Here is a 25,874-nt window from a genome sequence, read left to right as displayed (position 1 = left end):
TAGGCCTGAATATAAAGTATATCAATTAATGAAAACAAGGAGAAAAATTTGGTAGCAAAAATGCTGGACTTTTTGTTTGCTGCTTTGGCTTAACTGGAGGCAGTGACCTATCACGTGACTGCTGAACCTCGGCTCAAAGAAAAGCAGCTGGACGAACGAAGAGAAGACGAGATAGAGGACGGACAACAACGTCAGCCCTTTGACGGAGGAGAATTAGAGCTGGTTGAAGAGCATAGCCCGGCCGAAGATGCCCCCGCGATGACTTCCACAAACTTCGCTGCAGCACAAGAGCGTGTGTTGGAACGGCGCCGCCAACGCGAGCTTGAAGCTCGAAATCGGCTCGCAAACAGAACATCGCGACTCCCGGCCGCATCCAGCAACCTCCCGTACCCCCTATCCAGCCTGCCTACTCGCGGACTGGCGCTATGGGATACCCTTAGAGGCAGAGAAGGGACTAGACCGGCATTCCGGGTGGGACAGGTCGACGCAGAGTTGCTGGATGAAGAGCTTATAACATTGCTCAAGGGGCAGGTCGGAGAAGGGTTGAAATACTTCGGTGTAAGACAAATCTTCAATTTTAAAAAGAGACACGATAGGACTTTTGGCTAATGCTGTTGCTATAGCGTCATATAAGGGACGACTGGAACCATGAGATCGATCTGGTGCTTCGTGCGATCCTTTTCAAGCTGTCGGTATGGGACCATAATGCCTCGTACGGCGCAGCTCTCCAAAACTTGAAATACACCGATAGCAGGAGTAAAGGGCCTGTACATTCTGATCCGACTAAGCTTCAAAAGTCCTTATATGGACTGCTGACGGTTGGTGGACGTTATGCGTGGGATAAATGGGAAAGCTGGATAATCCACCAAGGGGGAGGCTATGATGAAGTGTGTTATTTATCTACATCCCAACGTCCAACAAAAATGGTAAAGGCATAGCTAACCAGTTCTTTTGTTGATAGCCACAGTCTTCCAACACGCGAGCACTGTCAAAACTCACCTCTCACCTCTCGACCGCTCACTCAATCGCCGCCTTTGCATCCTTCCTCATTTTCCTGGTTAACGGCCGATACAGAACGCTAGTCGACCGACTGCTATGCATGCGCTTAACCCCGCCGTCGATGCAGGTTAGTCGAGAAGTATCATTCGAGTATCTTAACCGACAGCTCGTCTGGCATGCATTTACAGAGTTCCTCTTGTTTTTGTTGCCCCTTGTTGGAATCGGGCGCTGGCGCCGATGGGTGTCTCGAGCCTGGAGAAAGACCATGTCCTCGCTCCGAGCCACTGGCGATGAGAACAAGGAGAGGGACCGGGGTGAACTTGGTTTCTTGCCTGAGAGGACATGCCCTATATGTTACCAGGCGCAGAACCCTACTACCACCTCGGAGAGCGACGTTATAGGCCCCGGAGCTGCGTCAGGCGGTATCATTGGCTCAGCTCAGACGGATATCACGAACCCCTATGAAACTGTGCCATGTCAGTGTTTGTACTGCTTTACATGCATTGCCCAGAAGCTCGAGGGGGAAGAGGGAGAGGCATGGACCTGTCTCCGGTGCGGTGAGCTTGTGAAGCAGTGCAAGCCGTGGAATGGAGATGTGTTGGAAGAGTCTCAACCACAATCACAGTCCGCTGCTGCTGCGGTTCCTGCTGTCCGGAAGAACGTCGAGTTTGCTGTGGCTGATAGCCATATCGAATCCTCTGACACCGTGGATGACAGTGATTCGGCGACTCGTATAGATATTGATGACGGAATGAATGAGACCAGCCCATGGGCGGCTGTCGGCGTTGAAGAAACCGATGACACCAGCGTTCACACCGAGCTGGACTTCAGGGGGTAGTATATCTGCCTGTTCCAGCTTGTTCCTTTTTTTTCTTTTCCCCCTTCATCTTTTACTATATACACTATATTATTTTTTGCGATATTGATACCACAAGCACGCTCTTGTCAAGACTCTTCTCGTCTCATACTGGCCCGGATTGCCGAAAATAGGTACCTAGTTATATGTATTGCAGACAGCAATGGGGGTTCTAATATATTCGACAGCAAACATCCCCTTGCAAGAAATGCAGCTCCTGACTATAAACCATATTCATCCTCATATTAGATCTAATATATTATACTTATCCGTCCAAGGGGCGTCCCAGAACTCCCTGCAACGGCCAGCATCCTCTCCGTGACTCCGAAGCTGGCTTGATTATTACCAAAACTCGCATGCTATGAAAGTACCTACACCGAGAGACGACGCCCTAGGCACAGCCTCGGCCACGAATCAGGAGCCGATTTTACCCCGGACTTGAGTCTTTCTGGCAAGGACTCAGCTGTGCGACTAATTGGTCTACAAGAACCAAGGGTTGAGCCGGCCAGGCTGCAAGATTTTCCGCTGACAGGACAAGATCTAGACAAGCCGCCCTCCGCTGTGAAGGAGAGCCGAACGTCATCCTGGGACGTCATATCGAAGGCTATCCAGCTTTTAACCTTGGTTAGGAGGCGAGTCCCTTGTCCAATTAAGCAAAGCTTCAGACGCAGCTCGACGACCGACCGGTTGTTTATAAGTGAAAGGCTGGTACCAGGTGTGCAGCCTACTGCTCCTTCGCAAAAGATCCTCCCTACGGCTCTGCAAGACATTTAAAGTACCTACACTACTATAGGACTTGACATAAACGATCTACCTTCAAGGATCAAATTCTCGTCTCGGCTTTTGCAATCATGCCTGACGTTTCAAATTGTGTGCGGACAGCGCAGGTGATCGGGCTCACTACATCTGGGCTGATGGCTGGTAAGAACTGATCCAACAGAATAGAGGCAAAGCACAACAAATAGTTATACAATCAACTGGGTGCAGGAAGGGGGCAAAAAAGGAAAGAAAAGAAGAAGAAAAAAGAAATAGATAGCTAACATGAACCAGGCTCGATTCTCACCTACTCTACCGCGCTGATACCTACCATCACTCTTCCTGCTGGCAGCGGCCCGGCCAGCTACGACTCCAACCACAAGCCTGGCAGTCCCATCTCACACATTGCCACTCAATGGCGCCATGCCTATAACATTGGCAAGAGCTTGATGCCCTTTTGTGCGATTGGGGCAGGCACTGCGTACGCCTATCTCTCCTATGTCTTCCGCCACGAAACGACTCTCCGCCCTGCCGACACGCGGACCTCGAACTGGTACCTGCTCGCCTCCGGACTGGTGATGTCCATAATCCCATACACGCTGCTGGTGATGAGCCCGACAAACAAGAGCCTGCTTTCTCGCGCCGAGGTGGCGGATGCAGAGTCCATGACCGGCGTGTCCAAGGCAAAGGAGGCAGCCTCCAAGACCAGCGGCGACTCCAAGGCGACCAGGGAAGATGTCGAGGTCTTGAATTGGCTCAAGGGCTGGGCTGAGTTGAACGTTGTCAGGTCCATGTTCCCCCTGGCGGGAACGCTTGCTGCACTCTATGCAACGCTCTACTAGGCCTCTGCTGGCCCTTGCCTCCTTTCCTTCCCGTCCCCCGTCCTTCTCCCATGCCGTGTCATGCCATGTACGGGGGATCAAGGACATCATAAATCATAATATAATATCAGGCATGGCATCTCTATCGCTCAGCGTTGGTTTTCGGGGCCTGCCTTTGTGTCTCTTGCCTTTGTATGTAACTATATAACCAATATAGCCCAGGGCCCTCGGTCTGCAGGAAGCCTTATTTTTCTTTTTGTCCTCTCTCCGATCCTTCTGCCTCTGCGAAACAGGGACTGCAGAGTCGCACTGAGTCTTAATATCCCTCTCTTTTCTTCTTCTTCTGCTTCTGCTTCTGCTTCTGCTGCGTCTTGCTGCCTCCTTTTTCGCCTGCTTCTGCTAGTTTTCCTTGGATGACGTCGTGCATGGTCATGTGATGGCAGCCCAGCGAGCGAGAGAGAAATAATAACACCGTCGCTTTTTCTCTCGTCGAGCAACTCTTCCAACGTCGCAGCCTCAGCACCGCGGGATAGCATGATGGACAGCGAGTTGAAACAAGATGGAGGAACCAAGGATGAGGCTGTAGAAGTCGTACGATCACATCTGGCACTACCACCGCCCGCCACGGCTACTGAAAGCCCCCCTTACACTGCCACAGAGACGCGGGAAAACTCCGAGTCGCTGCGGTCTTTGCCCCCTCGCGATCTCTCTCGTCTGCTTCTTCATCGAAAGTATATGTACGGACTAAAAACTAAACTGCATGCACGCAGCAGCGCAAGGCCAATAATCCCTGCCCACGGACAGCCAGCATATTAGATAAAAGCAAGTCGAATAAAGCGAGAGGTAAAGGGGGAAGAACACAGCATTGTCGAGACACGCCAATTGGCCGCTTGTTGGTGTCTCGCTGACTTGTCCGACCCTCAGGCGTCGTTGCGGGACCAGGGTCGAGCCGGTGTGAGTGTGAGTGAGTTCATGCCCGTGAGTGTGCCGGGGACTGAGTGTGAGCGAGTAAGGGAGTGTGATTGACCTGAGTTGAAGGAGAGATAGGAAGCGGGAGAAACGAAAAGAGAGTCACGGCGAGAGAAAGAAAGTGTACAGGGTACGCTTTGTGTGTGCACGAAGGCGGCTTGGTTGGTTTGCCTGTTTTGCCTGCTGGGCTTTCTTTTCGAGCGAGCTTGCGCAGGATAAAAAGCAAAGAAAAGAACTGCAGCAAGGGCTCGCAACTTGCTTCTGTGGCCGTTTCTGACCTTTAGTTATCCTGAACACCGCACTCGATTATTTCTTTTATCTTCCTTGCCCTGGTTGGTTGTCTGGCGGTCGACCGTTGCTGCTGTTGCGTCTTGATATATATACACACACACACACATATATATATATCTCTATATATACATATATATTTAGGCCGGCGGGAGAAGAGAGGGGAGCAAAAGGGAGTAGCCGGTTGGATACCTGATATATTTTATATATTTCGTATATCCCGCTGCCAGCTAACAACCTCCGCTTATAAAGAAGCCGTTTCGAGTTTAATATCCCTGTCCCCCTTTTCCTTTACTTATATAAGAAAGAGAGAGAGAGAGAGAGAGAGAGAGAGAGAGAAGGAAGAAAGAGAGGAAAGATAAAACGGCTCGAGCCCTTTTTGCACTCGATTGTAAAGCCCAGCATGAGCTCTACAGAAGTTAATGGCGTCGGTGGTGAGAAGCGGGAAGAGAAATACGTCCGGTTCCCCTGCGTTAACGACGATGCGACTCGGGAAGGCAAGCCGGTGTTAAACAAGTATTCGCATTTCATCACAAAGGACCATGACTTTCCCGGAGCTCAGGTACGCATTTATTGCCATAGTCATGATAGTCTTCGTCAGAGCAGAAAGAAAAGGCATACTTGGGACCAAGCTGACATTTGGAACAACGGGGTCTAGGCCATGTTGTATGCTGCTGGGGTTCCTGATAGAGAGAGCATGAAGAACAGTCCCCAGGTAGGCATTGCGTCGGTATGGTGGGAGGGCAATGCCTGCAACATGCATCTGCTGGACCTTGGGAAGGCTGTCAAGAAGGCCGTCACCTCCCTGGGGATGCTGGGCTGGCAGTACAATACAATTGGCGTCTCTGATGCCATCACTATGGGTCATGAAGGTACGTTCAAATCAAATATATACATATATGCATACATATATGTATATGTACATGTCCAATAAATGTTCACGGACCTATGTCGAACTAAACGTCAGCCACTGTCTAGGTATGCGGTTTTCCCTACAGTCAAGAGAAATCATAGCCGATAGCATCGAGACAGTCACCTGTGCGCAGTACCACGATGCCTGCATTGCGATTCCCGGCTGCGACAAGAACATGCCGGGAACCATAATGGCCATGGGTCGCCATAACCGACCATCGCTGATGATCTACGGTGGTACGATCCAGATTGGCTATTCCAAAGTCTTGCGGCAGCCAATCAATATATCGACGTGCTACGAGGCTGCGGGAGCTTATGCATACGATCAGCTCAAGCAGCCAGACGATGGCGGCGACCAGAGTAAGACCAAAGACGAGATAATGGAGGATATTGAGAGACATGCCTGTCCCAGTGCCGGCGCCTGCGCCGGCATGTTCACGGCCAACACCATGGCCACCGCCATCGAGAGCATGGGTCTCTCCCTGCCGGGCTCTTCGTCTACTCCAGCTACGGCCCCAGCCAAGATGAGGGAGTGTGTCAAGGCGGCGGAAGCCATCAAGACGTGCATGGAGAAGAACATCCGGCCCCGGGACCTGCTCACCAAGAGGTCGTTTGAGAATGCGTTGGTGATGACGATGGTGTTGGGCGGGAGCACCAACAGTGTGATCCATTTCATCGCCATGGCCAGGTCGGCAGGCATGGAGCTGACCATCGACGACTTCCAGCGTGTCAGCAACAAAGTGCCCTTCATCGCCAACCTCTCACCCAGCGGGAAGTATTATATGGCCGACCTGTACGAGATCGGAGGCACCCCGTCCGTCCAGAAGCTGCTCGTGGCTGCCGGCCTGCTAGACGGAGACATCCCAACAGTGACAGGAAAGACGCTGGCCGAGAACATCGCCTCTTTCCCTTCCCTCTCACCGGGACAAGATATCATCCGCCCTCTCGACAACCCCATCAAGGCCACTGGACACCTGCAGATCCTGAGAGGGAACCTCGCTCCGGGAGGTGCCGTAGCCAAAATCACAGGGAAAGAAGGCACCAAATTCACCGGTAAGGCTCGAGTGTTCGATCGTGAATCTGAACTGAACTGCGCACTCTCCCGCGGCGAGATCCCACGGACAGAGAACCTGGTCCTCATCGTCCGGTATGAGGGCCCCAAGGGCGGTCCGGGCATGCCAGAGCAACTCAAGGCCAGTGCTGCTCTCATGGGGGCCAAACTGACCAACGTCGCCCTGATCACAGATGGACGGTACTCCGGTGCCAGCCACGGCTTCATCGTGGGCCATATCGTTCCTGAGGCAGCCGTGGGAGGTCCCCTGGCCATCGTCCAGGACGGAGACGTCATCACCATCAACGCAGAGACGAACGAGCTCTCGATGGCCGTCTCTGACGAAGAGATTGCTGCAAGGCTGAAGGACTGGACGCCGCCGGAACCGCGAGTCACTCGGGGTGTCTTGGCGAAGTATTCTCGATTGGTTGGAGATGCGTCTCACGGTGCGATGACCGATTTGTTTTGATCGAGCCATGACTGGCAGTGCTTTTTCTTTTCATCGTCTTCATCCCGGCATGTCCCCTTTTAGGTAGTTATCATCATAGAACGTCGCAAAAAAAAAAGGGGGGGGAGGAGTAGCTAACCGACACAACACACAAAGGAGGGAGAAAACATCCAACAAAAAAGAGATATATAAAAGGAGATAGAAAATAAGATCAAAGATGAAAAACTTCTCCCTAGCTGAGGTTTTCTTTGGACGAGGGAAAAGATGTGTGGCATGGAGCGCCAGCCTTGTCCATGCCATGTTCAATCAGGGGTTGCCGTTGATCGTATTCTCCCAGAGAAGCCGTTTTGGCCGGTCAGCAGCGATGATCCGCGGGTATAAACAGAGTCCTTTGCCCTTGAGAGAGCAAGGCAGAGCTTTATCATTCATTCGATGGCCCTTTGTCTGATATATTGATCATCATCAACCAAGGCCATTGTGGACAATGCGCGTAGAGTTCTTCCGTGGTAATCAGTTATTACACCGAACAAAATAAGCGACAGGCTTAAACTACTGCTTTATATCATTAAACCAGTAACTTATTTAGTTAAACCGCAAGTTCCATGACCATTAATCAAGACTGATAGTTATGAATGGGAAAAAAAAAAATTAGAGAGGAGAAAGTGACGTGGTTTCTGGTGGAGATTGAGAGTGATGCGGATTTTTTCTTCGTCCTCGTCCCTCGACCGTTTCATGCCTTGGGAGGCTAACTAATTATTATTATTGTTATTATTATTATTATTATTATTATTATTAGCTATTGGTATTACGGCAGGCCGCGAGCGGTGCATCCCGCTGCTCTTGCACTCCGCGTAGCTGCATCCTTGCCAGACGAAATCGAGAGGAAAAGGTCACATCCGACCTGCAGCAGCCTCGACTAACTAGTTGGTTGGCTAGGCACAGCTCGTCCAGCTGGTAACGAGCGAGCTCACTCCCTGCTCCGCCTGTTATAGCACAGAGTGAGAGCCTGTGGCACAAGCAGGGGGACGAGGAGCTGATCCGCGGGTAGATACGTAAGTAGCGTCCATCGAGCCAGCTTGTTTTGACTGCCTTACCAGTAGTTAACTTGTAAACAAGAGTGGGCGGTTAACTTGTGTGTGTGTGCGTTGAATGATGCAGCGAGGCAGCACCGTCCAGCCGCTGATGCCTTCTCCAGCTGTTGATGAAACGAGAGACAACTGACTAGCAGGCTGTTCACTCTCTCTCCCGCTTGTCAACATTGCCCACTCTGCCGTATGATCATGGCTTGTTATCCGCTGCCTGCCTGTGAAGCTCGTCAAGTGATACTGGCCTTCTAGCAGGGTGACTCGCCGGCTTGGCTTGCGTTGACTGGTTAACCAGCAACCAAAAGTCGGCTGGGGCGGTTGGATGTATTACCACACTCAATACAGCCATTTTATAGACGACGTCTCCTCCAGCCACAGACATAATTACTTCAAAAATACCCCAAATATCACTGAAGCAGCGGAGGAGCTACGGCCATGGCAGCCAGGTTCCAGGTGCCGACTGTTGGTCTCTCCGCCAGTGACTCCCTGTTGGAAAGCATCCAGGAGTCATGCTACGGCCAGGCATCGCGGTTGGTGCACTACGTCCTAGACTTGAAGGAACAGTTGGATCTAGGCCGTTATGTGAGCTTTGGCGGCTACTACCAGATATCCGCTACCATCGCCCTGCTTCTTATAGGCGGTGGAATTGTTTCGTGGCGGCTCCTGAATTATGGGCCTGATGGACGGCGCATCCTTAACTCGAGGACCATAACCGTACACCCCCCAAAACCACGGAGGCTAGATGATGCAACATGGGCTTACGCTACAGCACTCTTAACAAAGGCTTCATTTCAACTCCAAAATGATAGTAGTACGTTTAACATCTCTTTAGAAAGCTGACTTTCATTATACAGTGTTGCTAAACACCCTCGGCGATAGATATAGCGTTTTCAGACCCTGGAGTACTGAAGAAGCACTCCTCTTACCACTCATATACCACTTCGGTGTGCACTTATCCTAAAATCCGCACATTCTACTACCTCCATCCTCATACAGAGAATTTCCCCACGAAACCCAAGGTCCTCCCACTGCTGGTATTCATCCACGGACTAGGGGGCTGCTTATCCCAATTTAGCCATCTACTGCAAAGCATGATAACTGTGGGCCCGTGTTTTGGCATCGACCTCCCTGGCTGCGGTTTGTCGACATTTGCTCCACGGAAATGGTCGGCCTACTCCATTGAAGCTTTGACCGAGCTCGTGGCCAATGCAATCGAAAAACACAGAGACGCTGCTCGCAACCAAGACGTTATTATCATTGCACATAGCATGGGCTGTTCCATCGCGGCCCTGATGGCATCTTCTGAATCCGGATCCATGGCTGAAGTGAAAAAGCACATAGCTGGGATAGTTGCCATTTGCCCCGTTTCCGAGCCTCCCTCCAAGAAGTCGGTGAATCTGTTCAAACGGGTTCTATACCTGCCCGACTTCATATTTAACATGTGGCGCTGGTGGGACCGTATTGGAGGACGTGATAGCCCAAGCGTCCGAAGACTTGTCAATCACCCAGCTGCCCCGGAAACCCTTGATCTCCAATATCGGTATAACCTTCTGAGCCGCACCCCAGTATGGAGGCGGATGGCATGGGGCTCTCTTCCGAGTTATGATAAGTTAGGTCAGCCAATCAGTGGCATTCCTGGGATGGACATGTGGGAATCGATACATATACCCCTCTTCTTTGTTGCAGGAGAATCAGACGGGGTCACAAAACCGAAGGAGATTGCAACGCTGCTGCGTTGCTTTTTACTAGCTAGACCGGCTGCTGGTGATGATGGTAAAGCAAATGCCAGAGCGATAAGCAACGACCTGCCCACTGGAATACTGCTCCATAATTTCGTGCAGGTGCCGGAAACAGCAATGGACCGGCGAATTCATCATGAGGGTGCAACCTGGCTAGCTAATCCAGATGGAACTCAGGTCGTGGACGCCTACGTGTTTCCGGCACCAGCCTCTCATTCCTTGCTGTTTGATGTGAACACCTACCGGACATTGTCAGGCCTTATCCAATCTTTTGTAGCAGCCAACATTGATCTTCGCCTATCCGCTGGGTGGCAGCTGCAACATCTAACTACGTCTGGAAAATGGGATGTAAAGAATCTCGCCAAATGGCAGGCTGTGACTCCCGTATCGGAGCCCATAGGGCATACATTTGTTGCCATGAAGACGTTGCGCGGGGTAGACACTCACCACTCTCCGGAGGCATTCATCAAGGACTGGGGTGGCAAGATATACGCTGTTATCGATATCAGCCATGAAAGCCCGGTATACGACCCCACACAGCTAGAGTTGGGTGGCATCAAATATTACAAACTCCCTACCGTCTCGAAGATCCCACCGTCTATAGACGAGGTCCGAGAATTCATGAAGATTGTCAACAAGTTGAGAGAGGAGATGGTAATGAAATTCAGGCCAAGAAGCGGGCCAGCTAGTCTTCCCAAAATCGCCGTCCATTGCCATTATGGCTTTAACCGAACAGGTTTCTTCATTGTTTCGTGGCTGATCGAGGAGGAGGTGTATCGGATCTCACAGGCTCTCGAGGAGTTTGAAAGGGTCCGCCCGCCAGGGATACGCCATGAACACTTTATAGACGCCTTGCATGCACGTTACCATCTGCTCGATCATATGCAACGAAATCCCCGGCGGAATCTTCCCGCGTTGAAGCAGGGAGAGACTGCTAGTTAACTATCTCGTTTTACTTCCATGTTTGTTAATTGCCGAGCTTGGGTTGCGTGCTGTAGCGGCGCCAGCCAGGCATTGCGTAACTCTTTATGGCCTTATAATATATATAGTTAGTCTATAGAATTCAGTTCCACATCGCTTCGTGCCATAATCACCGTCGTCGGCGTCTTTCGTCTTCACCACTAAGTATTATCGCCGCCGCCGTCGCTGCCGCCGTCGTTAGAGTCAAATACATATCACGTGATTGTCACGTGACCTTCTAAGCGAACCCACTTTTTTCTCTTTCCACACAAGGCCGAGTCTTGGCGCACACCAAAGCGAAAAGCGACTTTGGAAATTTCACGACATCGAAATCTGAAGATATTGAAGAACCGCCCCGTGTGTGCGCGACGACGACAACGACAACCTCACGCCCTCGCCCCTAAAGACACCGAGTCCTTCTCCCTTCGTCAACGAGATAGTTTGTCCCGCCGGTTCCATAGTCGCAATCATGGGTGGCATTACCGTTCGCGATGTCGATGTAAGTTGGCTATCACAAAAGTCCATGGGTGGCTCTGGTCGTCTGCTGCGTGGGATGGATGGTCTTTCTCCGGTGGATGGTTTACTTCAACTGCTACGGTGATTATTCATGAGCATGCGAGGAGCACCGGGTCGCCCAAATGCACTAATCAAGCTGCTATGAGAGCGGTGGATGTGGATGGATCTACATATTTTGGCCGGTTAACCTGTGGTATGGAGATAAACTGTGAGATCAAGCGCTTTACGACAATAAAGGAAAGCGGGTATTCTCGAGGAATCAAGCAGACTTGTCCAGCCCTTGGAGGACCATACTTGCGCAGCAGACAATGGAGGGAGCTGGTTTCTTGCACACTGCCTGATATATAACTAACAATGTCTCTTCCCCTGCTATACAGGCTCAAAAGTTCGTCGAGGCATACTCTGCTTTCTTGAAGAGACAGGGAAAGCTCCCAATCCCAGGTTCGACATCTCACATAACTGGTATCTTATAGAAAGCATGTTAACAGTATTTACTAGGTTGGGTTGATACGGTCAAGACCTCGAACTCCAAGGAACTCCCTCCCCAATCCATTGACTGGTACGATTTACTCTCATAACGCCCTAATGCCACTGTGAACCACGCCAAATCTACTTTATGTCTGGCGTATAAACCTATGCATTCCTTGTACTTACTCCATATAATAGGTACTACGTTCGTGCTGCCGCTGTTGCCCGACATATCTACATGCGCAAGACCGTCGGTGTCGGCAGTCTACGCAAGGTCCATGGTGGCCGCAAAAACCGCGGCTCTGCTCCATCCCACCACGTCGATGCCTCTGGATCCGTTGATCGAAAAATCATGCAGTCTCTTGAGAAGATTGGTGTCCTCGAGCAAGATGAGGAGAAGGGCGGCCGCAGAATCACCCAGAGCGGCCAGAGAGATTTGGACCGCATTGCCAGGACGACCATAGAAGAAGACGAGGATGACGAGTAAATTATTCTCATGTGGGGATAGTTTGTGTGCTGTGAGATGATTGAAGTAGAGGGAGAAGATGGCCGGAAGACAGAATAGGAAAATGACAGAAGGCCATAATTCTTAATGTTTCCCTCAAACAAAAGACGATATCACGGGTTGGTAAATTAAATTTTCTACTTTTCTCTTCTTTTCTTCATGTCATGCAGCTAGCGAGTTCTTGGATGGAAGGGAGAGGATATGCCATGGATAGAAGGACCGTGGAATCTTTTTTTCACCATTGATTCGAAACCCAAACTCAACATTGCAGCAGCCTCATCGATGGCATGTTGATACGATGGCCAAAACGTCAACTACTTCCGAACCTTCTATATCCACCTTCAAATCGATTCTCTGGCCTTATTATTCATTTGTGCTCTCCATCTATCATCATCCATCACGGCCTTGGACATGTCTATCTTGAATTTAATAAAGAATAAAAACATCTTCTAAAAACATATGAATTGCCTCTGGTATTAATCTCACAGTTTCTTTTACCCTTGGTCTCGTTTTCAGAAATTAACCCCCTTAACTGCAGGACAATAGTAACCGACTAAACATGACATAACTAAGGACAAAAGACACAAGACTCAAAGTACAACTAACAGGGACCTCCTAATCCTTTAGCACAAGACCACCAGCTTCCCCTTGCCCTAAGGCAACCCAACCACCAAATATCCTTACATGTATGGCTTGTTAGGCCAAAATCATAGAAAAAAAGAAAAAAAAAAAGAAAAAAAAAAAAAGAAAAAAAAAAAAAAAAAACAAGAAAAGGAAAAGGAAAAAGGAAAAACGAAAAAGGAAGGAAGGAAGAAAATAATAACAGGAGGTGAAGGAATAAAACAGAAATAGAAAATCAGATGGAGACAACGAAGGTAGACACGTACACATAAAGAACTTCTGACAGGATGGTGTGAGAGGAGTGAGTAAAGAAGAAATAAGATATCATGAGAATATCTTTAGCACAGAGAAATGGCGAGGAAAGTCATCTCATGGTTGTGGCAGGAGTCAGCGCTCCTTTATTCTGGCACATCTTGGATGTTCGCGCCAACTCCCCCAAACCATTCATGGACTTGAGTTCTTGGGCCATTTGGATTGACATTAAGTACTGGGACTCTTCCGGCTAAAGAGGGAACTGGCCGAAGGTCAGCTCCGAAGAACATTGGCTGGCGTTCTCTGGTTTCCACTGGGCTATAGCGGTTCACCCACGGCTGAGGGTTACTGGAGGAAGATGGCCCTGGGGCAGCTTCTTCCAGGATACCATTCTCAATCTCACTCTCCATGCCCGGGGTATCACTTTCAGGGTATTTGTTCTCCTTATTTTCCTCTTCAGGCCCGGGGCTAGTGCTGGGGGTGTCAAGGTCGTCAATGATAATAGGAGAGGTTGGCTGTTCTGGTAAATCCTCTGGTGTATCCTCTGGTTCAGGCTCATCTTCCCAGATTCTGGTTCTAGCGGCTGCATTCTGCTGGGAGCCGGTGATATTACGGCCAGGGAAGAGTCTGTTGAAAGCTTCATGACCAATAACATCGGCAAGAATCGGATCAGTGTACCAGGTACTCATATCCTCCGTAGCAATGGGGTGTGGGTATGGGATATCGTAGTCCACATCATCATTGTCGTTGTCGTCAGCGTGGGTATCGTCAGTAGAAACGGAAGATATTGCTGCGCCATCACCATCATCGTTTCTAGCTTCCTCAATTTGAGCTTCAGATTCATTATCAGACCCATGGCCTTCGCTATCTTCATTGCTCTCATCGCTAGTCTCTTCAACTGATTCTGCATAATAGAGATCGTCAAGGTCATAGTAGTGCACGCTTTCAGACGAACTACTACCTTCTCCTGGAATTTGAAAAGCGTTGTTTTGGAAGAGACTATTCCCTTCAGTCTCATTCTCAATCATTGCTATAGATTCCTCATCTGGAACCCAAACTCGGGTCTGCATATGGCTCTCAATGGTATCAAAAACGATCTCTATAGTAAGAGTAAGTTAAGCACAGTATACCAACATTTCTGGGCTCTAACCCCTGTATTGTTAATTGGGGATATCGAACAACTTACCACCAAAGGTCCTAGGGTCGACACTGTCAAGACTGGGGACTTCTCTGTCATTATTTGGCTCAAAGACGGGAGCTCCATCGGATTCATCATCATCATAGTTGAAGTCAGTAGATGCTCCACTGTCATCAGAATCACCCTCGTAGCCATCATCTCCAGTATCTCCACCATTTCCATTACCGTTACCATTTCCATTGCCATTGCCATTTCCGTTGCCGTTGCCGTTGCCGTTGCCGTTACCCGGACCAAAGTCGCGGTCTGGTCTCTTCTCTTTCTTTTTACCTTCAGTATCTTGTTGTTTATCTTCATCATCGCGCTCGGATTCATCTTCCTCATCATCTTCCCCATCCTCTTCCCTTTCGTCTGCACCAAGCTCTCCTTCAGTGTCATATCCCCCTGAAAACTCACTCATGTCTCTATCCTGCCCTTCAGGAGCAAGTGCAAGGGTATCTGATGGTAAAGGGGTATCTCCAGCCGCCAGGTCCAAGCGAGGCACCTGGCCAGGCTGTTCCTTGATTGTCCCATCAGCATTGCGCTTCTCACCCCTTAGAGTAGGCAGCTGGTTTGGTTTGCTATGTTCTAAAGTCAGTCAAATTCCTATTATCTATCAAGAAAGCGGGATACACATACTTTGGACCCTTGGTAGGAGGCAACGGAGTATCAGAAGGCATAATTTAGGTTGTTTCCTACACTATCCTTTCTACGCCTTGTCTTCTGGGTATTTGATATCAAAGATCTGTCTAGAAAGGCCTTCGATATATCAAAGTCGCGTTTCTAATCACAAAATAACAAGGTAAAAAGCAAAAGACACCCTGTTGAGAAGGCTTTCACCTAAAGGAGAGTTTCTATCAGTATCAGACGCGACCTTAACTGATTACTCACGCTAGAAGGACAATAGACAAATAAGAAGTAGGAGAAGCAGACCAAGGCTAGTAACTCTGAATAAATCTTGTACTCTAGAAGAGCCAAGTAGCTAAAGTTGAAGTTCACCAATGTAGTCTTGTTATGGAATGTTTGTTTTCAAAATAAAGGAGGAGAGGGGGCTTTTATATATTTGTGCGAGGACAGGACAGCTTTGGATACCAATAGGGGTTAGCGTACTTTCTTGGTCAACAGGCCCCTTTAGTGTGCTTTTCCCTGTAAGGAGTATGACATTGTCGGATGACTTCTTTTTCTACCTAGGACACTGGCAGCCTTGTCCTCTTGGAAGTATGGCTCCTTATAGTATCTCCTATAATATATCAAAGGTGGGAAGCCCTTTGGATAGTGAAGGGGGAACAATGAATAAGCCATATAACTATTACTTTGATATAGAGTGGTAAGCCTCTGCAGCTCCATGGATATGGGTATATAGAAAGGTCCCGATATGTACATCATTTAAGCAGCAGGTATTGGGCAGGACCGATCAAGCTTCTCAGCCTAGAGTGATCAATCCCCCGATGAAAAGTATCTATAGGATATTGTCACCATCCTTGTGGGTGGTTGGGTCCCAGCAGACATGATGGTATTCGTCGGTATGGAGAGCTTTCATGTCATCCTGAGATAGCTCAAAGTCGAAGATATCGGAATTTTCCAGAATGCGCTTCTCCGTTGCTGACTTCGGCAGAGGAACAAAACCCTATATCAACTCAATTTCAGTTTCTATGAACCCACGAGAATGGTAAGTAATGGATCCTTACTTTTTGTAAACTCCATCTAACTAGAACCTGAGCAGGACTTTTGTTATGTTTCTTTGCAATTTCCTGGAGTTTTGGATCATCCATCTTCTTTGCCTGTACGAGCGGACTGTACGCTTCGATGACAATGTTGCGCTTCTGAAGCCATTCAACAATATTAGAACGAGTGAGCCACGGATGCAACTCATACTGGCCCACATCAATTTTACCCCCAATGGCTTTGTTGTACTCCTCCAGCTCATCCAGATGGTGGACTCCATAATTGGAAACTCCAATGGAGCGGATTTTCCCTTCCTTTTGAGCCTCTACCAAAGCCTTCCAAGAACCTTCACGCTTCTCTTTACCACCATACGGTGCATGAAGAAGAACCCTAGATTCCGTGTAAGTCATATTTCTATACGACAAGAATGTTATTGAGAATATTACTGCTTACAGATCAAAGTAGTCCACATTGGCCTCCTTTAGGCTGGATTCAATAGCTTCTCTAGTAGGTTCATAACCGAGCGATCTCCATGGGACTTTAGTCGTAAAGAATACCTCTGAGCGCTTAAGTCCCGATTTTCGGATAGCTTCGCCGCACTCAGCTTCGTTGTGATAGGCTTTTGCTGAATCAATCTATCGCGGAACAATAAGGGTCAGCATCGCAGCGACGCATTGGTTCACAAGAAAATGTGATTCTTTTCGTAACATACGTGCCTGTAGCCCGTCTCTAGAGCCTTGAGAACACATTTTTCGGTGATATCCGGGGGTCTCGTTATTGTCAGTATCGTAACTAATGAGAATCAAACCGAATAGCAACCTTACGTTTGGTACACCTATTCAATGTTGTTAGTAACCACACAGTGCGAGACGGAAGTTGGCCACTTACGCCAAATCCGACGACTGGGATCTCATATCCCGAGTTCATCTTCTTAGTGGACTGAATATTTGATCTTGCTGCCATGGTTGCTACTTTTCTTGCGTTTCGACTCGATATTCCCACAAATGATGTAGTGGGCAAAATAGACATCACCATGGACAGACGGGCAAGGTTAGTGGCCATTTATATACGGTGGCAGTCGGCAAAGACTATCCGAGGTACTTAACGCCCCTTTGGTGCTTGTTATTTCTTGATTCAACCAGCCAATACCTAGCGAAAGCGCTGGCGAATCTGGTATGTTAGTTACATTAAAGGACGGCTTAGTTAACATGCGGGGATGGGATGTCGTTGAGGGCATTCCCCGACCAGAGGTGCGAGAAGCCGGTACCTAGATATCTGATGCCTTCACCTGTACAACTTAAATAACCAGTCACTTGATGTTTGTAACCTAGTATGTTGGTTGTGTTTACCTACTTGTCTGGTGGGAACCACGAGTCTAAGCTAACTAGTTATGACGTCAACAGGCGGCCCCTTTTGCTGCTGTGTTGTGGGCTTCAGGTGAGTAGCTAACTACTAACTACCTGCTAAATGGCGAGTTCAAGTTACCCAAGCTTCGAGAAATTAATTTGCTTACACTAAAATATTCACTTAGCCAGATATTGTGGCTTTAGGCATTAGGAGATGCATTCGCTGTGCTCGATAAGGGTCGGATGCACTGCAAGAGGTCTGCCAATCATATGGTTACCTTATGTAGGTAGGTAGTTATATGATGCTCAGCGCCGAATAGGCACCAGGCAGCAGCCATGTGCATTAACTGTAAGAGTAGGGAGGCAGCACCTTCCCCTCCAGATACCGGTACAGTTGTCTGCTACTTATCTCTTGAAAACAAGCACCGCTGAGCTGGCAAGACAGCATATCGATATCTTCGCTGAAGTTGATGAAACACGCGACGTGGCTAGGACACGGACAGTTTCAAGCGATTTTCCTCGACTGTGTGCTGAAAATAGTTATTTTACCCAGTCCACTCATACACCCATTCCTGTACCGTGTCATCATTTAAGCGCAAATATGACTTTGCAACAGGCCTCCGTGGAACAGGAATGGTACAGAGTCTTCAAGCCGGAACTAGACACCGCAGCCCCCGACCCTATAGACCCGGTGAATGGTATCATGAAGGAGTTTTCGTTGAAACGGACATAGTCACTGGGAAAGGAAAACTTTATTGCACGTTACTGGCGACGTCATTGCAGCCAGTGGTATGAGATTTGAAACCAGAAGCAACTTTATTGCAAGGGAATCGGTACATTTGCATAACCTCCCACAAATCGGATGGGTTAAGAAGGCGGATTTCGACTCAGGCAGGATCAAAGCTCTTTTAGCGGGCCTACCAACACCGACAAAACAACAGGGTAAAAATTTTGGGAGGTCGACCCAATCACCAAGAAGCATGAGGTAATTTGGACAAAAGAGAATGGAGAGCGCTATGGACCTGGAGAACAACGACGTCCCACCTTCAAATGTAACGAATGAACGCATGACTATACAATTCCGGCATTGCGCGATGCAGGTATCTTGCTCGACTCGGTTTTGGGTGGGTCAACTTGAAAGATTAAGACCCGAGTAAAGGGTTGAAAGGAAAGGCGGAATATTGTATGGTTGTCGAATACTTCTATGACTTTCTGTTATTGGTAGATTTCTAGAACTAGTAACCTCGATGGTCCTTATCAATCATTCTCATTATAGCCAATTTAGCAGGCCATACTTGAAGGAACTCTTGTGCTCGCCAGAACCAATCGTCTTCACCGTATTCAAACCCCATTGGAGATGCTGCACGGAAGAATTCCCAAAAGTCGGGATACCAACCGGCATTCGTCCAGTCAACAAGTGCAATATCAAAAGATCGGCCTCCTTGGTCATTTATGCGATTTGGATTTTCCGCAACCAAAATATTCTTTCCGTTGAACATCTCCATGCGTTAATGTAGGTCGGTGTCCTTGGAGCACACGCGGGAGGTAAGTTTCATAAAAACGGACCTTGAAGTCTGGTCGGTCGCTGCATCAGATCACCGCTCTATGGTTGCCAATAAAGCCGGCAATGAAAGCAGCTTCACCGTAGAAAGGTCCCAGGTATCGGTTGGCGGTATCTGGGCTGTAGAATAGGTGGTCTTGCACGCCACCACCGCCCAAGTCTCCAAAGAAACCAGGCCAAGGACACTTGACTTGTCGCATACTATCAAATATTTGACGGAGTTTAGTTGAGATATCATTTTTCTCAGACTCGGTTAATGACGGCCAGATTTTATCAAGCGGTATTCCAGGTACCCGCTGCATTATTAAGAAAAGCTCGTTAGACTCCTTGAACATTGTGTACAATCGAGGAGCTGGAATCTCCGGAGCATATCGTTCAAGGTAAATCAATGCCTGGCCCTCGCTACTGCCTGCCATCCTACCAAATTTGACAACAACCGCATCATTCACTGCTACAACTTTAAGAGGAGTAGCATTCCCGTAAGATGTTGGGGCAAGTCCGGATCTCATCTGCGGTGGGCAGAGACAGAGGCAGAGACAAAGAATCGCTTTGGAAAGGGATAGAAACGTGATGACTGCTACGAAGAAGCCAACCAACTAGTCGGAGCTTCGAGGGAGGTCGTTGAAGAGTTTGTCCTTTCGCTAACTCGCTGGACTCAACTACGTAGTTAACTCTGGGCGATGACTAAGCAAACCTTGTTTCTCTCCAACGTGATATAAAAAGGGTTTGACGTTCAATACTCAAACAAAGTGGTATGTCGATGAAAAGCAATAGTAAGAGGAGATATTCATCCTGAAACCAGATCCATTTATTTACTACCTGAATATCTCTTGATACGCTCTGTTCTCCTTTTGGTTATTCTTTATTAGGATCTGTAGGCGGATTATTCACTTTTATACGTGTCAGAGCCCCGCTGACCGCACAGTTACGGAACGGATCCGTCGAACTGCCATATCGCAGTCAATTATAACTATTTAATACCCGAGGAAGAAATAACGTTACCCGGCTCTGGAACGAGCTGTTCTCATCCTCCACATAGTGGCGTGCTGCTTCTCTCGGTGCATCGTATAAAACGTTGTTTGGCACCGAAGCCAAAGCACTCTTAACGCTCCATCAGCCCGCATTTATTTATCTATTTTATTGAAGACTGGCGCTTCCTTGAGGGTAAAATGCGCCTCATTAAGCAAAATATTGAGCGTAATGGCTCAGGCTCAGTCACGCTTTATCCCGAAGAGCCAGAAGATATGGTACGGGGATAATAATTTCCCTCTGTTTTCTCTGCATTCTTTTATCTTCTCCTTTTTTTACCAACTCTTGTGATTTGTTTGAGAGAGGCAATGCATAGTCATGGATAGTGAAAACCACATGCTAATTCTACCTTACCTATGTCCTTCCCCACCGTCCAGTGGCATGCATACAACCTAATACGGCCCAATGACCTCCTAAAATCTAGTGCAATACGCCGTGTCACCACTACTTCAGCCACAGGCACAACCGCCTCATCCCGGGTGCATATGAATTTACAAATACGCGTGAAGAGCCTTGATTTTGACATACAGAGTTCCCAGCTCCACGTATCTGGCCAGATCGTCGTGGAAACGCCATATACGAAAATTGGTCAGCATCATACCCTGGATTTGGAGCTGCAGAGAAATTTTACCCTGGAGAAAGAGGTAGAAGGCTCATCTCTTCCAGGTGATGGACCTGTAAAGGGAACATCCGCTGGCGGATGGGATAGTGTGGCAATTGAGATGTTGAAAGATGCCGTTGATGAAGGGGGAAAGAGAAGAGCAGAAGCTGTAGCCGTGGTTATGCAGGAAGGCCTTGCCAATATTTGTTTCATTGGGCAGTTCCAAACCGTGCTCAAGCAAAAAGTTGAGCTTACCATCCCAAGGAAGAGGCAAGGGGGTAGTGATTATGACAAAGTAAGGATAAGATATAATACTCAATTCTTTCATACATTATTAACACTGCAACTTAGGCCTTATCAAAATTCTATCAGCTCACTTTGGATAATCTTCTGCGGCTTATTGAATTCAACAGCGCCACAGGCTCTTCCCTTGTTACCCCAGCCTCAGGGAGTGACACGTCTGCAAAACCTATTCTTCTCGCATCTCCAGGGTTTACTGCAGCCGGATTCCAAAAACATGTGCAATCAGTTGCCAACACGACCGCGCCATCTTTAAAGCCTCTTTTACAGGGCCTGATTGTTGTGCATTCGTCATCAGGGCACATTCATTCCCTTAATGAAGTCCTGCAGTCCCCTGCCGTTCAAACAAGGTTATCTAATACAAAATATGCCCGTGAGACAGCGCTGATGGATACATTTTATACCCACCTGCGGAAAGATACGAACAAGGCTACCTACGGTCCTAGCGAGGTGGAATCAGCAGTTGATCAGGGAGCAGTAGGAAGAGGAGGAGGGGTTCTGTTGATTTCTAATAGATTGTTTAGAGCCCCAAATGTGCTTGAGAGGCAGCGGTGGGTGTCCCTGGTAGACAGAGTACGGGACGTAGAGGGCGGAGAAGTCCGCGTTTTGAGCTCTGATCATGAAAGCGGAAGGAGGTTAGATGGGCTTGGGGGTGTTGCGGCGATTCTCACATTTCCTATTGAAGACCATGATGAAGAGCGTGAGGAAGATGATTGAGATAACTGAAACCCTATTTCAGGTAGCATAGCTAGACGGAATATATCCCAACGATATTCGCCCGAGCTGGGTATTGGAAAATAGTAAACACGATAATGAGCTTACCTGGCCATATTTCATCCCCGGCCCTGGCTGTTGGGTATTTCGTCCGCTGTGATATGTTCCATGACAATGCAGGGTAGTCCCTGTAATTTCCCTCAAGGGGGAGCTGCAGCATTGAGATAGACTTAGTCCGTGCCCCTTGATCACTTGGATTTTTATAAGCAACCGACACTCCCTTACATTAGAGGTGACCCACGAGGAGTATTTCCTTAAATGTTTAGTCGTACTTTAGCAGGGAGAGCAATGGGGCATTTCGTTGTGGTAAAGGGAACAAACGTGTTTAAACGGGGGTGACCAAACTATACAAAAGGCATCCATCGCTACGTAGTCATCATCATTCCAAGTATGGACATGATGTTGGATACTTGCAGGGATAAGAGAAGGATTATAAAGGAATTGAAAGGGGAAGAAGATTTCCCTGGGAGAATAGGGGCTGGAAGGATAAATCAGGATTTATCAGAGCTGCTCTGGAAATCAAAAGGGAGAAGCAGATACTTGTAAATATATTCATTGGTAGGCTTCGAGTGGTAGAACTCCGACATCAGAGTTTATCTTCCAACACTCCACCGATATTTTCTTAACGTACCTGTATACACATAGAAAAAAAATGTAAATGCATGCCCGAGGAATATAAGTGATACATAGACATAGAGCAATCTTTCCCAAAATGTAACCCAAGAGACCAGAGACCAGATAAACATAGAAATAACAAAGGGGACAGTGAAAATAAGTATTAACCGATATACCCATGTCATTAGCCCGTAATATTAAGAGTATACTCCGTATTTATGTAGATAGATGTGTGCCGCCCGCCAATGATAGGAATAAGGGGAAAAATGGGAAATTCTGAGTTCAAAGATATGCCGGGGTATCAAGAATTATGGAAGGCTTGTATAAAGCCATATAAAAGAGGGAGGATTGAAGAATAGGTATGGATGTGTAGGTGGTGTACGTCGACGATTGTAAGCCCCTTTCAAGAACGCCGTGTGAAAGGATAGCCCGCTGATGAGAATGATATTAGTTATTGGGTTCGAGAACGCTTCGAGTAACATTCTTCGTCATCGTCTTCGGCTTCAGCTTCTTGCTCTTCGTCTGATTCGTGCTCTTCTATATCTCTTGGACTGGTCTCTAGAGCCCGACTATGCGTTTGAAGTAATTCCCATTTTTGCTCGCATTGAGAAGGAGTCCACCTCTTTGTAGCGCCGAAATCTTGTATCTATAAAGGTAGCCAGTTAGACAACATAGCTTCTCTGCGATAATCTAGTCTATCACAGACCTTCTGTGAGATGATCTCGAATTTTTCAGTCTCCCAGTATGAATGAGCATTCTGAAGGGCTCGAATCTGATAGAATATTAGTCCACCTGTTGTTTGTGATGAGGGAGAGGGGACAAGAGGAGTTGGAATGGGTACTAGATATTAATGTCAATGGGAAATAGGTGCACGTACTCACATCATCCTCAGACCACCCTTTCATCGCACGTTGCCATCGACGTGTTATTCGCATTTGAAGACGGGAGGCGGTATAGTTAGAATTGTAACGATAGTTTACTTGGGAAACCACCTCCTTCCACGGAAGTCCATCGTTTCTAAGGTTTATGGCATAATCTGTTTCTTCTTCCAACTGGGTCGATCTTCTGCGAGTGCGTCGGCGTCGCTTAGGATTGCGCTGAAGCTGTTCTTCCTGACAAATTTGTCTCTCCTGTTCTAACTGCCGGAGTCCCACTGGATTAGGGGCAATGGTGACTGGAGTAGGTCTCATAAGGACAGGTGTATGTGTTGGGGTGTGTGACGGTGCTCTAGACGCTCTCATATGTCCTCTTTCCCTTTCATAGTCGGTCGACTCATGCTCTGTTACATTGCCCATCATAGGTCTATGAAATGGATCATATGAAGGTATACCAGGCTGCACGTAGTTCAGCGCAGATGTTCCAGTGATTCCTAGCCCATGTTGCATTCCACCAGCTCCCATGGGAGGGTATCGTAGATCTTGATGCTGCTGAGGGCATGGACTATGTCGGGGATCAAGAATGACACTGTCTGAGAGGCTGATTGGGGTGAGCAAGGGTTGGTTTGCGTGTGAGTTTGACACATATGGATGGGAGCTTGAAGTGTATGTCTAATAGCAGAGAGTTAGTAATTAAAGAGCGGCACTAGAATGAGCGATGGCAGTCGCCCGCGTTCATACCGTGCCGGGAGTAACCCATTCCTGGTTTTCAAGTATATTAGACATTTGACCTTGAAAAGGTGATTCTTCCCAGGAGCTAGTAATATGGTCGGCTGACATGAGGGGCACTATCAGCGGGCACTGGGGAAGTCGAATGAGGCAGAGCCTGACCTGTGATCTCTGCACGAGAGGAGGTATTGAAATATAGAAGAGATAGGTTTCCGATGAAGACGTGTAAATGAGATGGAGGTAGTAGAAGAGTATGCAATGAGGCACCTTGTGATAGGCAGTTGAGCTTGAGGTTGAAAGAGTATTGTCCGAGTCTGACGTGGGAGTCTGGGTAGCTATATAAATGTTGTCTTCTGAAGAACTGTGGACAACAGAGGCATATAGCTTGTTCAGTCAACGAGTAACGGAGAGCCAACTCCAGCGGGCCATAAATGTAGACAAATCAGGAGCACAGACAATGCAACGAACGCTCCCGCATCCAAGATTTTCAAAATAATAATCTTGAGGTCATCGTCCAGTTCTTCCTTTTTTTTTTTTTTTTCAAATCTCTTTCTCATATACTTACTGCTTCTCCAGAGCGGGTACAAGAGAGTAGAAAATTAAAGGTCCACATGCTGATATGGCTGTGCCACTTCAGCCAGAGAAGGGCGACATGGTAGATCCGTTATGGAAAATTAAAATTGAAAAAAAAAGAAAAGAAAAGAAAAAAAAGAAGAAGAAGAAGGTAGGGAAGGAAGAAGAATGAAAATTAAAAAGGCTGCATCTAAGCGCCGGCTTTTGGCCATCTTCAAGGGGTGGGTTTAATCCATAGAGGGAGGTAGAATCAAGATGGCCCCCATTCGGCCTCAAGAGTCTGGGATGCGATTTTAGGCAACTGGCAGGGGGAGGTAAGTACCTCTGAGCTGCGCCTAAAACCCAGGCAGAGGCCATGGGCGGCCTCATAATTACCGTTCGTAACGGTTTGAGGCAGACCGTGGTTGTTGACGTCTATGCGGAGAGCAACGCCTCACCATCCTCCTCCTCTCCCCCAGAAATTATATTCCGGCCAAAAGACACCGAAGCGGGAATAAGGACAACCAGGGGGGAGGGATGTTGCTCAAGAGGACCTTAGTAACATCCGACTCAGCGAAAGGGACATTTTTTAGCGCAAGAAGGTTAAAGGAACTCGTTAAGAGAGCAAGACAGAGAGAGTGAAAGCAGAGGGAAAAAAAGAAAGGAAAGGAGGAAAAAGGAAAGGGGAAAAAATTCCCTCTTCCCCTGGCCTGGCAGCAGCGATTTCCGGCCGGCAAGGCTTGTCAAGCCAGGCCCGTGAGGAAGAGAAAGCAGACAGGGCAAGCAACTTCGATCGTTGAGGCAGGCGACTGACAGGGAGTATCGACATCCATCCTATCACCGCTCAAGCCACTCGTCCCAGGCGGATGGAACCGAATCATAGCTAGCCCCTGTACGCAAAAAAGAAACCATAGAAAGGCAACTGTCTTTTGTGTTTTTAAGTTTTGTTGCCCTTCTATCCGAACTGTGTTGTATGTATTATCCCACTAAGGCGAGCATATCAAGGGATGAGCAGCAGCGAACAATAATGATAATGATGGCTATGGCCATGGCCGATATAGACGAGCCGTGATGCTCGGCAGACATATTACCCGCATATGCCTTTTCTGTGCAGGGGGCCACATATATCAATAACGCCCAGTCAGAATTGGTAGGTGAGAAGGGGCAAACGCTGCGGCGTAGGGCAGTATCCTCATGGGATGAATGGATGAGTGATGAGCCAGTGGTTCTGTACAGAGCTGCCCAAGGGATGGCGTATCTGCTCTCCCTTTTCCTGCTTCCTCAGTTTCTGCCTCTTTTTTTCGGGTTCCCTCTAGTTGTACGTGGTAGTTGATCAAGCATGCATCCACCTGGATATGCATATCTAGTGTTCGGGTTCGTACAAGACGAAAGGGTCGTCGATATTGC

General features: G+C 48.1%; 12 protein-coding genes across 12 annotated transcripts; 7 read left to right on the top strand and 5 right to left on the bottom strand.

Annotated features, from left to right (window-relative positions):
• Nucleotides 1-258: 258 nt before the first annotated feature.
• Nucleotides 259-1,837, top strand: TERG_06240 (uncharacterized protein; the record flags this gene model as incomplete). The annotated part of the gene is made up of 3 exons (XM_003233199.1): nucleotides 259-558; nucleotides 624-887; nucleotides 962-1,837. 3 exons carry the CDS (start codon nucleotides 259-261, stop codon nucleotides 1,835-1,837), a joined length of 1,440 nt encoding a protein of 479 aa, XP_003233247.1.
• Nucleotides 1,838-2,706: 869 nt separating this feature from the next.
• Nucleotides 2,707-3,453, top strand: TERG_06239 (uncharacterized protein; the record flags this gene model as incomplete). The annotated part of the gene is made up of 2 exons (XM_003233198.1): nucleotides 2,707-2,776; nucleotides 2,906-3,453. 2 exons carry the CDS (start codon nucleotides 2,707-2,709, stop codon nucleotides 3,451-3,453), a joined length of 618 nt encoding a protein of 205 aa, XP_003233246.1.
• Nucleotides 3,454-5,435: 1,982 nt separating this feature from the next.
• TERG_06238 (dihydroxy-acid dehydratase) lies at nucleotides 5,436-7,121 on the top strand (the record flags this gene model as incomplete). Its single annotated transcript, XM_047748576.1, has 1 exon — nucleotides 5,436-7,121. One exon carries the CDS (start codon nucleotides 5,436-5,438, stop codon nucleotides 7,119-7,121), a length of 1,686 nt encoding a protein of 561 aa, XP_047604561.1.
• Nucleotides 7,122-8,620: 1,499 nt separating this feature from the next.
• On the top strand, nucleotides 8,621-11,038 carry TERG_06237 (uncharacterized protein; the record flags this gene model as incomplete). Its single annotated transcript, XM_003233196.2, has 2 exons — nucleotides 8,621-8,996; nucleotides 9,065-11,038. 2 exons carry the CDS (start codon nucleotides 8,621-8,623, stop codon nucleotides 10,864-10,866), a joined length of 2,178 nt encoding a protein of 725 aa, XP_003233244.1. The 3' UTR covers nucleotides 10,867-11,038.
• A 36-nt stretch (nucleotides 11,039-11,074) lies between these two features.
• On the top strand, nucleotides 11,075-13,089 carry TERG_06236 (40S ribosomal protein S19). Its single transcript, XM_003233195.2, has 4 exons — nucleotides 11,075-11,383; nucleotides 11,778-11,841; nucleotides 11,899-11,959; nucleotides 12,067-13,089. The coding sequence occupies exons 1-4, from the start codon at nucleotides 11,354-11,356 to the stop codon at nucleotides 12,353-12,355; spliced, it is 444 nt and encodes a 147-aa protein (XP_003233243.1). The 5' UTR covers nucleotides 11,075-11,353; the 3' UTR covers nucleotides 12,356-13,089.
• Nucleotides 13,090-13,184: 95 nt separating this feature from the next.
• Nucleotides 13,185-15,100, bottom strand: TERG_06235 (uncharacterized protein; the record flags this gene model as incomplete). The annotated part of the gene is made up of 3 exons (XM_003233194.2): nucleotides 13,185-14,345; nucleotides 14,433-15,001; nucleotides 15,060-15,100. 3 exons carry the CDS (start codon nucleotides 15,098-15,100, stop codon nucleotides 13,393-13,395), a joined length of 1,563 nt encoding a protein of 520 aa, XP_003233242.1. The 3' UTR covers nucleotides 13,185-13,392.
• Nucleotides 15,101-15,879: 779 nt separating this feature from the next.
• TERG_06234 (uncharacterized protein) lies at nucleotides 15,880-17,048 on the bottom strand (the record flags this gene model as incomplete). Its single annotated transcript, XM_003233193.1, has 6 exons — nucleotides 15,880-16,047; nucleotides 16,109-16,475; nucleotides 16,539-16,720; nucleotides 16,798-16,855; nucleotides 16,910-16,920; nucleotides 16,974-17,048. The coding sequence occupies 6 exons, from the start codon at nucleotides 17,046-17,048 to the stop codon at nucleotides 15,880-15,882; spliced, it is 861 nt and encodes a 286-aa protein (XP_003233241.1).
• Nucleotides 17,049-18,032: 984 nt separating this feature from the next.
• TERG_06233 (uncharacterized protein) lies at nucleotides 18,033-18,420 on the top strand (the record flags this gene model as incomplete). The annotated part of the gene is made up of 2 exons (XM_047748575.1): nucleotides 18,033-18,129; nucleotides 18,215-18,420. 2 exons carry the CDS (start codon nucleotides 18,033-18,035, stop codon nucleotides 18,418-18,420), a joined length of 303 nt encoding a protein of 100 aa, XP_047604560.1.
• A 246-nt stretch (nucleotides 18,421-18,666) lies between these two features.
• TERG_12387 (uncharacterized protein) lies at nucleotides 18,667-18,930 on the bottom strand (the record flags this gene model as incomplete). Its single annotated transcript, XM_003233191.2, has 1 exon — nucleotides 18,667-18,930. The coding sequence occupies one exon, from the start codon at nucleotides 18,928-18,930 to the stop codon at nucleotides 18,667-18,669; it is 264 nt and encodes an 87-aa protein (XP_003233239.2).
• A 91-nt stretch (nucleotides 18,931-19,021) lies between these two features.
• TERG_12386 (uncharacterized protein) lies at nucleotides 19,022-19,501 on the bottom strand (the record flags this gene model as incomplete). The annotated part of the gene is made up of 1 exon (XM_047751349.1): nucleotides 19,022-19,501. The coding sequence occupies one exon, from the start codon at nucleotides 19,499-19,501 to the stop codon at nucleotides 19,022-19,024; it is 480 nt and encodes a 159-aa protein (XP_047606823.1).
• A 660-nt stretch (nucleotides 19,502-20,161) lies between these two features.
• Nucleotides 20,162-21,639, top strand: TERG_06231 (mRNA surveillance protein pelota; the record flags this gene model as incomplete). The annotated part of the gene is made up of 3 exons (XM_003233190.1): nucleotides 20,162-20,239; nucleotides 20,399-20,917; nucleotides 20,974-21,639. 3 exons carry the CDS (start codon nucleotides 20,162-20,164, stop codon nucleotides 21,637-21,639), a joined length of 1,263 nt encoding a protein of 420 aa, XP_003233238.1.
• A 1,403-nt stretch (nucleotides 21,640-23,042) lies between these two features.
• On the bottom strand, nucleotides 23,043-23,711 carry TERG_06230 (uncharacterized protein; the record flags this gene model as incomplete). The annotated part of the gene is made up of 1 exon (XM_047748574.1): nucleotides 23,043-23,711. One exon carries the CDS (start codon nucleotides 23,709-23,711, stop codon nucleotides 23,043-23,045), a length of 669 nt encoding a protein of 222 aa, XP_047604559.1.
• Nucleotides 23,712-25,874: the final 2,163 nt, after the last annotated feature.

Source organism: Trichophyton rubrum (genome assembly GCF_000151425.1).
Source record: "Trichophyton rubrum CBS 118892 genomic scaffold supercont2.7, whole genome shotgun sequence".
NCBI lineage: Eukaryota > Fungi > Ascomycota > Eurotiomycetes > Onygenales > Arthrodermataceae > Trichophyton > Trichophyton rubrum.
The sequence above is the reverse complement of the archived record's forward strand: the minus strand, read 5'-3'. Positions and strand labels throughout refer to the sequence as shown.

What these genes read in the sequence shown, in the direction of transcription:
- TERG_06236 (XM_003233195.2), top strand. Translation starts at nt 11,354, where the DNA reads ATGGGTGGCATTACCGTTCGCGATGTCGAT. An exon ending in TTACCGTTCGCGATGTCGAT is followed by an intron (nt 11,384 to 11,777) that starts GTAAGTTGGCTA and finishes CCTGCTATACAG; the next exon opens with GCTCAAAAGTTCGTCGAGGC. An exon ending in CCTCCCCAATCCATTGACTG is followed by an intron (nt 11,960 to 12,066) that starts GTACGATTTACT and finishes TCCATATAATAG; the next exon opens with GTACTACGTTCGTGCTGCCG.